Here is a 15,433-nt window from a genome sequence, read left to right as displayed (position 1 = left end):
CAGATCCTCAAAAAGTTATACTATTGCACCATCGAGAGCATCCTGACCGGTTGCATCACCGCCTGGTATGGCAACTGCTCGGCATCCAACCGTAAGGCACTACAGAGGGTAGTGCGTATGGCCCAGTACATCACTGGTGCCAAGATTCCTGCCATCCAGGACCTCTATACCAGGCGGTGTCAGAGGAAGGCCCTAAAAAGGGTCAAAGACTCCAGTCACCCAAGTCTCAGACTGTTCTCTCTGCCCCCGCCTGGCAAGCGGTACCGGAGCCCCAAGTCTAGGTCCTAAAGGCTCCTTAACAGCTTCTACCCCCAAGCCATAAGACTGCTGAACAATTAATCCAATGGCCACCCGGACTATTTGCATTGACCCGGTAAGGTCTACACTTGTTGCATTCCGTACATGTGACAAATAAAATTTAATTTGATTTAGTTTCCAAATGAAAATGTCCCAGTTCTTCCATGGACTGCATACTCATCAGACATGTCACCCATTGAGCATGTTTGGGATGCTCTGGATTGTCATTTATGACAGCGTGTTCCAGTTCCCGCCAATATCCAGCAACTTCACAGCCATTGAAGAGGAGTGGGACAACATTCCACAGGTCACAATCAACAGCCTGATCAACTCTATGTGAAGGAGATGTGTCGTGCTGCATGAGGCTAAATGGTGGTCACACCAGATACTGACTGGTTTTCTGCTCCACACCCCTACCTTTTAAAAAAAAAGATATCTGTGACCAACAGATGCATATCTGTATTCCCAGTCATGTGAAATCCATAGATTAGGACCTCATCATTTATTTCTGGTGAATGATTTCCTCATATGAACTGTAACAGTTTAGGGGTACGGTAACAGTTTAGGGGTACGGTAACAGTTTAGGGGTACGGTAACAGTTGGCAATTAGTATTAGCACTTCAGACACCTCTATTTTCTCAAAACTAAGACCGTCGCCGAAACAATGACAGTTCTGCAGAGTTGTTACATTTTTTGCATGTTGGCGTTTATATTTTTGGTTCAGTGTAGTAGTATGACATCATCAGGGCTAGTTCATTCATCGAACCAGTCTGGTTCCTCCCAATCTGCCCGTTAACCCAACCCAGGCCCCTGTTGTCCCGATCATATACTCCGCGGACCTAAACAAATAGTCAATGATAGAGGGTAATACGTCATTGATGTACAGACCCAGACTCTAAAGGAGACATCCAGGGGATAGACACAGCTCAGCCTCCTCTCCCTTCTCCATCTCTCTCATATCCTCTCTCTCCTCTCTCCTTTCTCCCTCTCTCTCATCTCCCTCTCGCTCCACTCTCTTCTCTCCTTCTCATCCCGCTCTCTCTCTCCCTTCTCCCTCTCTCCTCTCTCTCCTATCCTCTCTTCCTTCTCCCTCTCATCCCTCTCTCTCCTCTCCCTCTTTCCTCTCTCCTCTCTCCCTCTCTCCTCTCTCCTCCCCTATCCCTCTCTCCTCTCCCTGTCTCCTTCTCATCCTCATGTATGAAGTATACTGTTATCATTGGCTCATTAATTGAACCAGCTCTCTCCCTCCCCCTCCCTCCCTGTAGGAGAGCGTCTGTTCCCCCCTCCGTCTGGTCTAAGCTACTCTACGTGGTTCTGTGTGGAGAGGTTCAGCACTGCCCCCCACACCCACCCGGTCCGTCTGCTGACGGTGGTCCGACGTGCCACCTCCTCAGAACAACACTATATCTGTCTGGCCGTGGTTCTGTCTGCTAAAGACCGGTCCCTGACGGTGTCTACCAAGGAGGAACTGCTGCAGAGCTACGGTACACACACACACACACACACACACACACACACACACACACACACACACACACACACACACACACACACACACACACACACACACACGCAGGAAAACACATACACACACACATATACACATATACACACACACACACACATATACACGTATACACACACACATACACACACACACACACACGCACACACACACACGCAGGAAAACACACTCATACATACAGGTGTACACGCGCACTCACACCCTTTACCCAAACTGAAATGTTGTTCCTGGTTTAGAGGTTTGTAAACCAGATGAATAATCGAGTACAGGAATCACTCCCTCCCCCAGATTAACATCTCTACATAATTCACACAGTCTCTGTAAATAATTTAGTGAAAAAACATCCACACACACACTGTTACATTCTGACGCTTCTCTCAACTCTACACACCAATACTGTCCTCCCTCTACCACACGGACCCAACCCTCAGCCCACAAACACACACACTGTTACATTCTGACGCTTCTCTCAACTCCACACACCAATACTGTCCTCCCTCTACCACACGGACCCAACCCTCAGCCCACAAACACACACACTGTTACATTCTGACGCTTCTCTCAACTCCACACACCAATACTGTCCTCCCTCTACCACACGGACCCAACCCTCAGCCCACAAACACACACACTGTTACATTCTGACGCTTCTCTCAACTCCACACACCAATACTGTCCTCCCTCTACCACACGGACCCAACCCTCAGCCCACAAACACACACACTGTTACATTCTGACGCTTTTCTCAACTCTACACACCAATACTGTCCTCCCTCTACCACACGGACCCAACCCTCATACCACAAACACACACACTGTTACATTCTGACGCTTCTCTCAACTCTACACACCAATACTGTCCTCCCTCTACCACACGGACCCAACCCTCAGCCCACAAACACACACACTGTTACATTCTGACGCTTCTCTCAACTCTACACACCAATACTGTCCTCCCTCTACCACACGGACCCAACCCTCAGCCCACAAACACACACACTGTTACATTCTGACGCTTCTCTCAACTCCACACACCAATACTGTCCTCCCTCTACCACACGGACCCAACCCTCAGCCCACAAACACACACACTGTTACATTCTGACGCTTCTCTCAACTCCACACACCAATACTGTCCTCCCTCTACCACACGGACCCAACCCTCAGCCCACAAACACACACACTGTTACATTCTGACGCTTCTCTCAACTCCACACACCAATACTGTCCTCCCTCTACCACACGGACCCAACCCTCAGCCCACAAACACACACACTGTTACATTCTGACGCTTCTCTCAACTCCACACACCAATACTGTCCTCCCTCTACCACACGGACCCAACCCTCAGCCCACAAACACACAACGTTTTTACAACGTTCACACAACATTGTCTTTTCCTTTCACAGTGAATGACTTCCTACCCAATCTCAACCTTACGTAAACACTGATGTTTTATCATGTGATCCTTGGAACAACATCTCCCCCTCCTTCCCTCTGCCACAGTGGATGACTTCAGTGAGGAGTCTTCTCCCTCTACACCTCCTCTCTCCCTCCTCTACCCCTCCTACACCTCCTCTCTCCCTCCTCTCTCTCCTCTCCCTCCTCTCTCTCCTCTCCCTCCTCTCTCCCTCTCTCCCTCCTCTCTCCCTCCTCTACCCCTCCTACACCTACTCTCTCCCTCCTCTCTCTCCTCTACCCCTCCTATACCTCCTCTCTCCCTCCTCTACACCTCCTACACCTCCTCTCTCCCTCCTCTTTCCCTCCTCTACCCCTCCTACACCTCCTACACCTACTCTCTCCCTCCTCTCTCCCTCCTCTCCCTCTTCTACCCCCCCCCTCCTCCCCCTCCTCTACACCTCCTACACCTCCTCTCTCCCTCCTCTCTCTCTCCTCTACCCCTCCTACACCTACTCTCTCCCTCCTCTCTCCCTCCTCTCTCCCTCCTCTACACCTCCTCTCTCCCTCCTCTCTCTCTCCTCTCTCCCTCCTCTACCCCTCCTACACCTACTCTCTCCCTCCTCTCTCCCTCCTCTCCCTCTTCTACCCCCCCTCCCCCTCCTCTCTCTCTCCTCTACCCCTCCTACACCTACTCTCTCCCTCCTCTCTCTCTCCTCTCTCCCTCCTCTACCCCTCCTACACCTCCTCTCTCCCTCCTCTCTCCCTCCTCTCTCTCCTCTACCCCTCCTACACCTACTCTCTCCCTCCTCTCTCCCTCCTCTACCCCTCCTACACCTCCTCTCTCCCTCCTCTCTCCATCCTCTACCCCTCCTACACCTCCTCTCTCCCTCCTCTCTCTCTCCTCTACCCCTCCTACACCTACTCTCTCCCTCCTCTCTCCCTCCTCTACCCCTCCTCTACCCCTCCTACACCTCCTCTCTCCCTCCTCTCTCCCTCCTCTACCCCTCCTACACCTACTCTCTCCCTCCTCTCTCCCTCCTCTACCCCTCCTACACCTCCTCTCTCCCTCCTCTCTTCCTCCTCTACCCCTCCTACACCTCCTCTCTCCCTCCTCTCTTCCTCCTCTACCCCTCCTACACCTCCTCTCTCCCTCCTCTCTCCCTCCTACACCTACTCTCTCCCTCATCTCTCCCTCCTCTCTTCCTCCTCTACCCCTCCTACACCTACTCTCTCCCTCCTCTCTCCCTCCTCTACCCCTCCTCTACACCTCCTCTCTCCCTCCTCTCTTCCTCCTCTACCCCTCCTACACCTCCTCTCTCCCTCCTCTCTTCCTCCTCTACCCCTCCTACACCTCCTCTCTCCCTCCTCTCTTCCTCCTCTACCCCTCCTACACCTCCTCTCTCCCTCCTCTCTCCCTCCTCTACCCCTCCTACACCTACTCTCTCCCTCCTCTCTCCCTCCTCTCTCTCTCCTCTCTCCCTCCTCTACCCCTCCTACACCTACTCTCTCCCTCCTCTCTCCCTCCTCTCCCTCTTCTACCCCCCCTCCTCCCCTTCCTCTACCCCTCCTACACCTCCTCTCTCCCTCCTCTCTTCCTCCTCTACCCCTCCTACACCTCCTCTCTCCCTCCTCTCTTCCTCCTCTACCCCTCCTACACCTACTCTCTCCCTCCTCTACCCCTCCTCTACACCTCCTACACCTCCTCTCTCCCTCCTCTCTTCCTCCTCTACCCCTCCTACACCTCCTCTCTCCCTCCTCTCTCTCTCCTCTACCCTTCCTACACCTACTCTCTCCCTCCTCTCTCCCTCCTCTACCCCTCCTCTACCCCTCCTACACCTCCTCTCTCCCTCCTCTCTTCCTCCTCTACCCCTCCTACACCTACTCTCTCCCTCCTCTCTCCCTCCTCTCTCCCTCCTCTCTCCCTCCTCTACCCCTCCTCTACCCCTCCTACACCTCCTCTCTCCCTCCTCTCTTCCTCCTCTACCCCTCCTCTACCCCTCCTCTCTCCCTCCTCTACCCCTCCTCTACCCCTCCTACACCTCCTCTCTCCCTCCTCTCTTCCTCCTCTACCCCTCCTCTACCCCTCCTCTCTCCCTCCTCTACCCCTCCTACACCTCCTCTCTCCCTCCTCTCTCCCTCCTCTACCCCTCCTCTACCCCTCCTACACCTACTCTCTCCCTCCTCTACCCCTCCTACACCTCCTCTCTCCCTCCTCTCTCTCCTCTCCCTCCTCTCTCCCTCCTCTCTCTCCTCTCCCTCCTCTCTCTCCTCTCCCTCCTCTCTCCCTCCTCTCTCTCCTCTCCCTCCTCTCTCTCCTCTCCCTCCTCTCTCCCTCTCTCCCTCCTCTCTCCCTCCTCTACCCCTCCTACACCTACTCTCTCCCTCCTCTCTCTCCTCTACCCCTCCTACACCTCCTCTCTCCCTCCTCTACACCTCCTACACCTCCTCTCTCCCTCCTCTTTCCCTCCTCTACCCCTCCTACACCTCCTACACCTACTCTCTCCCTCCTCTCTCCCTCCTCTCCCTCTTCTACCCCCCCCTCCTCCCCCTCCTCTACCCCTCCTACACCTCCTCTCTCCCTCCTCTCTCTCTCCTCTACCCCTCCTACACCTACTCTCTCCCTCCTCTCTCCCTCCTCTCTCCCTCCTCTACACCTCCTCTCTCCCTCCTCTCTCTCTCCTCTCTCCCTCCTCTACCCCTCCTACACCTACTCTCTCCCTCCTCTCTCCCTCCTCTCCCTCTTCTACCCCCCCTCCCCCTCCTCTCTCTCTCCTCTACCCCTCCTACACCTACTCTCTCCCTCCTCTCTCTCTCCTCTCTCCCTCCTCTACCCCTCCTACACCTCCTCTCTCCCTCCTCTCTCCCTCCTCTCTCTCCTCTACCCCTCCTACACCTACTCTCTCCCTCCTCTCTCCCTCCTCTACCCCTCCTACACCTCCTCTCTCCCTCCTCTCTCCATCCTCTACCCCTCCTACACCTCCTCTCTCCCTCCTCTCTCTCTCCTCTACCCCTCCTACACCTACTCTCTCCCTCCTCTCTCCCTCCTCTACCCCTCCTCTACCCCTCCTACACCTCCTCTCTCCCTCCTCTCTCCCTCCTCTACCCCTCCTACACCTACTCTCTCCCTCCTCTCTCCCTCCTCTACCCCTCCTCTACACCTCCTACACCTCCTCTCTCCCTCCTCTCTTCCTCCTCTACCCCTCCTACACCTCCTCTCTCCCTCCTCTCTTCCTCCTCTACCCCTCCTACACCTCCTCTCTCCCTCCTCTCTCCCTCCTCTACCCCTCCTACACCTACTCTCTCCCTCATCTCTCCCTCCTCTCTTCCTCCTCTACCCCTCCTACACCTACTCTCTCCCTCCTCTCTCCCTCCTCTACCCCTCCTCTACACCTCCTCTCTCCCTCCTCTCTTCCTCCTCTACCCCTCCTACACCTCCTCTCTCCCTCCTCTCTTCCTCCTCTACCCCTCCTACACCTCCTCTCTCCCTCCTCTCTCCCTCCTCTACCCCTCCTACACCTACTCTCTCCCTCCTCTCTCCCTCCTCTCTCTCTCCTCTCTCCCTCCTCTACCCCTCCTACACCTACTCTCTCCCTCCTCTCTCCCTCCTCTCCCTCTTCTACCCCCCCCTCCTCCCCTTCCTCTACCCCTCCTACACCTCCTCTCTCCCTCCTCTCTTCCTCCTCTACCCCTCCTACACCTCCTCTCTCCCTCCTCTCTTCCTCCTCTACCCCTCCTACACCTACTCTCTCCCTCCTCTACCCCTCCTCTACACCTCCTACACCTCCTCTCTCCCTCCTCTCTTCCTCCTCTACCCCTCCTACACCTCCTCTCTCCCTCCTCTCTCTCTCCTCTACCCTTCCTACACCTACTCTCTCCCTCCTCTCTCCCTCCTCTACCCCTCCTCTACCCCTCCTACACCTCCTCTCTCCCTCCTCTCTTCCTCCTCTACCCCTCCTACACCTACTCTCTCCCTCTCTCCCTCCTCTCTCTCTCCTCTACCCCTCCTACACCTCCTCTCTCCCTCCTCTCTCCCTCCTCTCTCCCTCCTCTCTCCCTCCTCTCTCCCTCCTCTACCCCTCCTCTACCCCTCCTACACCTCCTCTCTCCCTCCTCTCTTCCTCCTCTACCCCTCCTCTACCCCTCCTCTCTCCCTCCTCTCTCCCTCCTCTACCCCTCCTCTACCCCTCCTACACCTCCTCTCTCCCTCCTCTCTTCCTCCTCTACCCCTCCTCTACCCCTCCTCTCTCCCTCCTCTACCCCTCCTACACCTCCTCTCTCCCTCCTCTCTCCCTCCTCTCTCCCTCCTCTACCCCTCCTACACCTACTCTCTCCCTCCTCTACCCCTCCTACACCTACTCTCTCCCTCCTCTCTCTCCTCTACCCCTCCTCTACCCCTCTTCTACCCCTCCTCTCTCCCTCCTCTACCCCTCCTACACCTACTCTCTTCCTCCTCTACCCCTCATCTCTCCCTCCTCTACCCCTCCTACACCTACTCTCTCCATACTCTCTCCCTCCTCTCTCCCTCCTCCCCCTCTTCTACCCCTCCTCTCTCCCTCCTCTACCCCTCCTACACCTCCTCTCTCCCTCCTCTACCCCTCCTCTACCCCTCCTACCCCTCCTCTCTCCCTCCTCTACCCCTCCTACACCTCCTCTCTCCCTCCTCTCTCTCTCCTCTACCCCTCCTCTCTCCCTCCTCTCTCCCTCCTCTACCCCTCCTACACCTACTCTCTTCCTTCTCTACCCCTCCTCTACCCCTCCTCTCTCCCTCCTCTACCCCTCCTACACCTACTCTCTCCCTCCTCTCTCCCTCCTCCCCCTCTTCTACCCCTCCTCTCTCCCTCCTCTACCCCTCCTACACCTCCTCTCTCCCTCCTCTCTCCCTCCTCTACCCCTCCTACCCCTCCTCTCTCCCTCCTCTACCCCTCCTCTCTCCCTCCTCTACCCCTCCTACACCTCCTCTCTCCCTCCTCTCTCTCTCCTCTACCCCTCCTCTACCCCTCCTCTCTCCCTCCTCTCTCCCTCCTCTACCCCTCCTACACCTACTCTCTTCCTCCTCTCTCCCTCCTCTACCCCTCCTCTCTCCCTCCTCTACCCCTCCTACACCTCCTCTCTCCCTCCTCTCTCTCTCCTCTACCCCTCCTCTCTCCCTCCTCTACCCCTCCTCTACCCCTCCTACACCTCCTCTCTCCCTCCTCTACCCCTCCTCTCTCCCTCTTCTACCCCTCCTACCTCTCCTACACCTCCTCTCTCTCTCCTCTCCCCTCCTACCCTCTCTCCTCCTCTCTCTCTCTACCTCTACACCTCTCTCTCCCTCCTCTACCCCTCCTCTCTCCCTCTTCTACTCTCTACACCTCTCTCTCTCTACCTCTCCTACCCTCTACACCTCCTCTCTCTCTCTCTCTACCTCTACACCTCCTCTCTCTCCTACCTCTCTCTACACCTCTACACCTCTCTCTCTCTCTCTCTCTACCTCTACACCTCTCTCTCTCTCCTTTACACCTCTCTCTCTCTCTCTACCTCTACACCTCTCTCTCTCTCTCTACCTCTACACCTCTCTCTCTCTCTCTACCTCTACACCTCTCTCGCTCTCTCTCTCTACCTCTACACCTCTACACCTCTCTCTCTCTCTCTACCTCTACACCTCTACACCTCTCTCTCTCTCTACCTCTACACCTCTCTCTCTCTCTACCTCTACACCTCTCTCTCTACCTCTACACCCCTCTCTCTCTACCTCTACACCTCTCTCTCTCTACCTCTACACCTCCTCTCTCTCTCTCTCTCTCTCTCTCTCTCTCTACCTCTACACCTTCTCTCTCTCTCCTCTCTCTCTCTCTCTCTCTCCTCTCTCTCTCCTCTACCTCTCCACCCCTCTCTCTCTCTCCTCTACCCTCCTACACCTACTCTCCCCCTCCTCTCTCTCTCCTCTACCCCTCCTTCACCTCCTCTCTCCCTCCTCTCTCCTCCTCTACCCCTCCTCTCTCTCTCTTCTCTTTACCCTCTACACCTCCTCTCTCTCTCTCTACCTCTACACCTCCTCTCTCCTCTCTCTCCCTCCTCTTTCCATCCTCTACACCTCCTACACCTACTCTCTCCCTCCTCTCTCTCTCCTCTACCCCTCCTACACCTCCTCTCTCCCTCCTCTCTCCCTCCTCTACCCCTCCTCTACCCCTCCTCTACCCCTCCTCTCTCCCTCCTACACCTCCTCTCTCCCTCCTCTCTCTCTCCTCTACCCCTCCTACACCTCCTACACCTCCTCTCTCCCTCCTCTCTCCCTCCTCTCCCTCTTCTACCCCGCCCTCCTCCCCCTCCTCTACACCTCCTACACCTCCTCTCTCCCTCCTCTCTCCCTCCTCTACCCCTCCTACACCTCCTCTCTCCCTCCTCTCTCTCTCCTCTCTCCCTCCTCTACCCCTCCTACCCCTCCTCTCTCTCCTCTACCCCTCCTCTCTCCCTCCTCTACCGCTCCTCTACCCCTCCTACACCTCCTCTCTCCCTCCTCTCTCCCTCCTCTACCCCTCCTACACCTACTCTCTCCCTCCTCTCTCTCTCCTCTCTCCCTCCGCTACCCCTCCTACCCCTCCTCTCTCTCCTCTACCCCTCCTACACCTACTCTCTCCCTCCTCTCTCCCTCCTCTACCCCTCCTACACCTCCTCTCTCCCTCCTCTACCCCTCCTACACCTCCTCTCTCCCTCCTCTACCCCTCCTCTCTCCCTCCTCTACCCCTCCTCTCCCCCTCCTCTCTCCCTCCTCTCTCCCTCCTCTCTCCCTCCTCTCTCCCTCCTCTCTCCCTCCTCTCTCCCTCCTCTCTCCCTCCTCTCTCCCTCCTGAAGCTATCCCAAGGCTAGTACTGTGGCTAACTTACCAGCCGACTAGTGAAATGTCATGGCACAGATTTGAGTCAGAACTGTAGTCTACCAGTCAGCCTTGTGCCCCCAAAGCCCTGCCCCCAAGCCCTGCTTCAAACCCTTATGAAAAACATGTTTCACAACATTGTTAACTTTACTATGCCCCCACCCCCCCGACCCCCGACCCCCACCAACAGTGGATGATTTCAGCGAGGAGTCTTCGTTCTTTGAGGTTCTGCCGTGCTGCGCCAGGTTCCGCTGCGGAGAGCTGATCGGAGAGGGCCAGTGGCACCACCTGCTGTTAGTCATGAGTAAAGGCATGTTGAAGAACAGCATGGCCACACTTTACATCGACGGACAACTGTTCCAAACCACCAAGGTAGGGCGTGTGTGTGTGTGTGTGTGAGAGCGTGTGTGAGAGCGTGTGTGTGTGTGAGAGTGTGTGTGAGAGCGTGTGTTTGTGTGTGTGAGAGCGTGTGTTTGTGTGTTTGAGAGCGTGTGTTTGTGTGTGTGAGAGCGTGTGTGTGTGTTTTTGTGTGTGTGAGAGCGTGTGTGTGTGTAAGAGCGTGTGTGTGTGTGAGAGCGTGTGTTTGTGTGTGTTTGTGTGTGTGAGAGCGTGTGTGAGAGCGTGTGTTTGTGTGTGTGAGAGCGTGTGTTTGTGTGTGTTTGTGTGTGTGAGAGCGTGTGTGAGAGCGTGTGTTTGTGTGTGTGAGAGCGTGTGTGAGAGCGTGTGTTTGTGTGTGTGAGAGCGTGTGTGTGTGTGTGTTTGTGTGTGTGAGAAGTGTACAGCTGCTGTGTTGTGAGAGCGTGTGTGTGTGTGTGTGAAAGCGTGTGTGTGTGAGAGCGTGTGTGTTTGTGTGTGTGAGAGCGTGTGTTTGTGTGTGTGAGAGCGTGTGTGTTTGTGTGTGTGAGAGCGTGTGTGTTTGTGTGTGTGAGAGTGTGTGTGTGAGAGAGCGTGTGCACGTCTGTGTAAGCATTTGACTGTGTGCCTATTTGAACTCTGATGTGTGTGTGTAGACTCTACCTGAATTAAACGTTACCCCCCCCCCCCCCCCCCCCCCCCCCCCAGAACCTCTACCAGGTGAAGGTACATAAAGATATGTTTTAGGTTTGATAACAGTGAGTCATTAGCGAACTGTTTAACAGCAGTCCTATCCTCTCTCCTCTCCAGCTCCACTACATCCATAGTTCTCCTGGTGGTTCCGGTAGCACCAACCCGCCTGTGGTCAGCACCGTGTACAGCTACATAGGCACGCCCCCTGCCCAGAGACAGCTGTCCAATCTGGTGTGGCGCCTGGGGCCCACACACTTCCTGGAGGAGGGGCTTCCTGCTGCCAGCGTTGCGGCGGTGTACGAGCTTGGACCCAACTACACGGGCAGCTTTCAGGCCGTCTACCTGCTCTGTGAGTTTATTTTACATTTCAGTCATTTAGCAGAGAGACACATTTTCACATATTTGCCCGTCCCCCCCCCCGCCCGTACTGGCCCGTGGGAATCAAACCGACAACCCTGACGTTGCAAGTGTTATGCTCTGCCATCTGAGTGACATGGGACGAGAGTAGAGATGGAGAACACACACAGACACACACACACACACACACACACAGAGAGAACACACACACACACACAGAGAGAGAGAGAGAACACACACACACACACACAGAGAACACACACACACATCGAGTTGTAAGCCAACTACACAGGTTCCAGGCTGTTTACGTGGCCTGTGAGTAGCTGTCTGTTGTTGTATGAGGAACCACGGTGGATTGTCGTGTCTCTCTCCCCTTCAGGTAAAGACTCTAAGACTGGAGAGCCTTCATATCCAGTCGCCTTGGTCCCAGAAGAGAAGGTATCCTTCAGCCTGTACGCCCTCTCTGTCTCTGCCCTCACCGTGGCCAAGATACGCAAGGTCTACAACAAGCTGGACAGCAAGGCCATCGCTAAACAGGTTAGCATCGCTAACATACGCACACACACACACGCTGGACGGCAAGGCCATCGCTAAACAGGTTAGCATTGCTAACGTACGCACACACACACACACAAGCTGGACAGCAAGGCCATCGCTAAACAGGTTAGCATCGCTAACATACGCACACACACACACACGCTGGACAGCAAGGCCATCGCTAAACAGGTTAGCATCGCTAACATACGCACACACACACAAGCTGGACAGCAAGGCCATCGCTAAACAGGTTAGCAGCAAGGGCTACTACTGTCCTGTATGTACTACTGTCCTGTATGTACTACGGTCCTGTATGTACTACGGTCCTTTATGTACTACTGTCCTGTATGTACTACTGTCCTGTATGTACTACTGTCCTGTATGTACTACTGTCCTGTATGTACTACTGTCCTTTATGTACTACGGTCCTGTATGTACTACTGTCCTGTATGTACTACGGTCCTGTATGTACTACGGTCCTGTATGTACTACTGTCCTGTATGTACTACTGTCCTGTATGTACTACTGTCCTTTATGTACTACGGTCCTGTATGTACTACTGTCCTGTATGTACTACGGTCCTGTATGTACTACTGTCCTGTATGTACTACTGTCCTGTATGTACTACTGTCCTTTATGTACTACGGTCCTGTATGTACTACTGTCCTGTATGTACTACGGTCCTTTATGTACTACGGTCCTGTATGTACTACGGTCCTGTATGTACTACTGTCCTTTATGTACTATGGTCCTTTATGTACTACGGTCCTGTATGTACTACGGTCCTGTATGTACTACGGTCCTGTATGTACTACGGTCCTGTATGTACTACTGTCCTGTATGTACTACGGTCCTGTATGTACTACGGTCCTGTATGTACTACGGTCCTGTATGTACTACTGTCCTGTATGTACTACTGTCCTGTATGTACTACGGTCCTGTATGTACTACGGTCCTGTATGTACTACTGTCCTGTATGTACTACTGTCCTGTATGTACTACGGTCCTGTATGTACTACGGTCCTGTATGTACTACGGTCCTGTATGTACTACTGTCCTGTATGTACTACTGTCCTGTATGTACTACGGTCCTGTATGTACTACTGTCCTGTATGTACTACGGTCCTTTATGTACTACGGTCCTGTATGTACTACGGTCCTTTATGTACTACTGTCCTGTATGTACTACTGTCCTTTATGTACTACGGTCCTTTATGTACTACTGTCCTGTATGTACTACGGTCCTGTATGTACTACGGTCCTGTATGTACTACGGTCCTGTATGTACTACGGTCCTGTATGTACTACTGTCCTGTATGTACTACGGTCCTGTATGTACTACTGTCCTGTATGTACTACTGTCCTGTATGTACTACGGTCCTGTATGTACTACGGTCCTGTATGTACTACTGTCCTGTATGTACTACGGTCCTGTATGTACTACTGTCCTGTATGTACTACTGTCCTGTATGTACTACTGTCCTGTATGTACTACGGTCCTGTATGTACTACGGTCCTGTATGTACTACTGTCCTGTATGTACTACGGTCCTGTATGTACTACTGTCCTGTATGTACTACTGTCCTTTATGTACTACTGTCCTTTATGTACTACTGTCCTTTATGTCTGACGGCCCTTTGTTTCCTGTTGCTCTTCAATGTGATTGGTGAATGAGCTGTGAAAATAATTTCCTCTTGAAGAACGATAAACATCAATCAATTAATCAATCACCCCACCTAGAACAATGTTATCTCCACTCCACCTGTAACACAATGTTATCTCCACCTGTAACACAATGTTATCTCCACCCCACCTGTAACACAATGTTATCTCCACCCCACCTGTAACACAATGTTATCTCCACTCCACCTAGAACAATGTTATCTCCACTCCACCTAGAACAATGTTATCTCCACCCCACCTGTAACAATGTTATCTCCACTCCACCTGTAACAATGTTATCTCCACTCCACCTAGAACAATGTTATCTCCACCCCACCTGTAACAATGTTATCTCCACCTGTAACACAATGTTATCTCCACCTGTAACACAATGTTATCTCCACCTGTAACACAATGTTATCTCCACTCCACCTAGAACAATGTTATCTCCACCCCACCTAGAACAATGTTATCTCCACCCCACCTGTAACACAATGTTATCTCCACTCCACCTAGAACAATGTTATCTCCACCCCACCTGTAACAATGTTATCTCCACTCCACCTAGAACAATGTTATCTCCACCCCACCTGTAACACAATGTTATCTCCACTCCACCTGTAACAATGTTATCTCCACCTGTAACACAATGTTATCTCCACCTGTAACACAATGTTATCTCCACCTGTAACACAATGTTATCTCCACCTGTAACACAATGTTATCTCCACTCCACCTGTAACAATGTTATCTCCACTCCACCTAGAACAATGTTATCTCCACTCCACCTAGAACAATGTTATCTCCACTCCACCTGTAACACAATGTTATCTCCACCTGTAACACAATGTTATCTCCACCTGTAACACAATGTTATCTCCACCTGTAACACAATGGTATCTCCACCTGTAACACAATGTTATCTCCACTCCACCTGTAACAATGTTATCTCCACTCCACCTAGAACAATGTTATCTCCACTCCACCTAGAACAATGTTATCTCCACTCCACCTGTAACAATGTTATCTCCACTCCACCTGTAACAATGTTATCTCCACTCCACCTGTAACACTATGTTATCTCCACTCCACCTGTAACAATGTTATCTCCACTCCACCTGTAACAATGTTATCTCCACTCCTCCTGTAACACAATGTTATCTCCACTCCACCTGTAACACAATGTTATCTCCACCTGTAACACAATGTTATCTCCACTCCACCTAGAACAATGTTATCTCCACTCCACCTGTAACAATGTTATCTCCACTCCTCCTGTAACAATGTTATCTCCACCTGTAACACAATGTTATCTCCACTCCACCTGTAACAATGTTATCTCCACTCCACCTGTAACAATGTTATCTCCACTCCTCCTGTAACAATGTTATCTCCACCTGTAACACAATGTTATCTCCACTCCACCTGTAACACAATGTTATCTCCACTCCACCTAGAACAATGTTATCTCCACTCCTCCTGTAACAATGTTATCTCCACCTGTAACACAATGTTATCTCCACCTGTAACACAATGTTATCTCCACCCCACCTAGAACAATGTTATCTCCACCCCACCTAGAACAATGTTATCTCCACCCCACCTAGAACACAATGTTATCTCCACCCCACCTAGAACAATGGTATCTCCACCCCACCTAGAACAATGTTATCTCCACCCCACCTAGAACAATGTTATCTCCACCCCACCTAGAACACAATGTTATCTCCACCCCACCTAGAACACAATGTTAT

The 15,433-nt window shown here is 52.7% G+C and overlaps 1 protein-coding gene across 1 annotated transcript in view; it reads left to right on the top strand.

Annotated features, from left to right (window-relative positions):
• The window catches only part of wdfy3 (WD repeat and FYVE domain containing 3), a gene marked incomplete in the record, with an annotated part of 271,946 nt that overhangs the window by 133,102 nt on the left and 123,411 nt on the right, over positions 1-15,433 (top strand). The window contains 4 exon segments of the mRNA XM_055887856.1: positions 1,563-1,781; positions 10,267-10,448; positions 11,241-11,472; positions 11,860-12,017. Coding sequence (XP_055743831.1) covers positions 1,563-1,781; positions 10,267-10,448; positions 11,241-11,472; positions 11,860-12,017 — 791 coding nt within the window.

This window comes from Salvelinus fontinalis, chromosome 28 (assembly GCF_029448725.1).
Source record: "Salvelinus fontinalis isolate EN_2023a chromosome 28, ASM2944872v1, whole genome shotgun sequence".
NCBI lineage: Eukaryota > Metazoa > Chordata > Actinopteri > Salmoniformes > Salmonidae > Salvelinus > Salvelinus fontinalis.
This window is presented reverse-complemented; position numbering and strand designations above follow the sequence as displayed.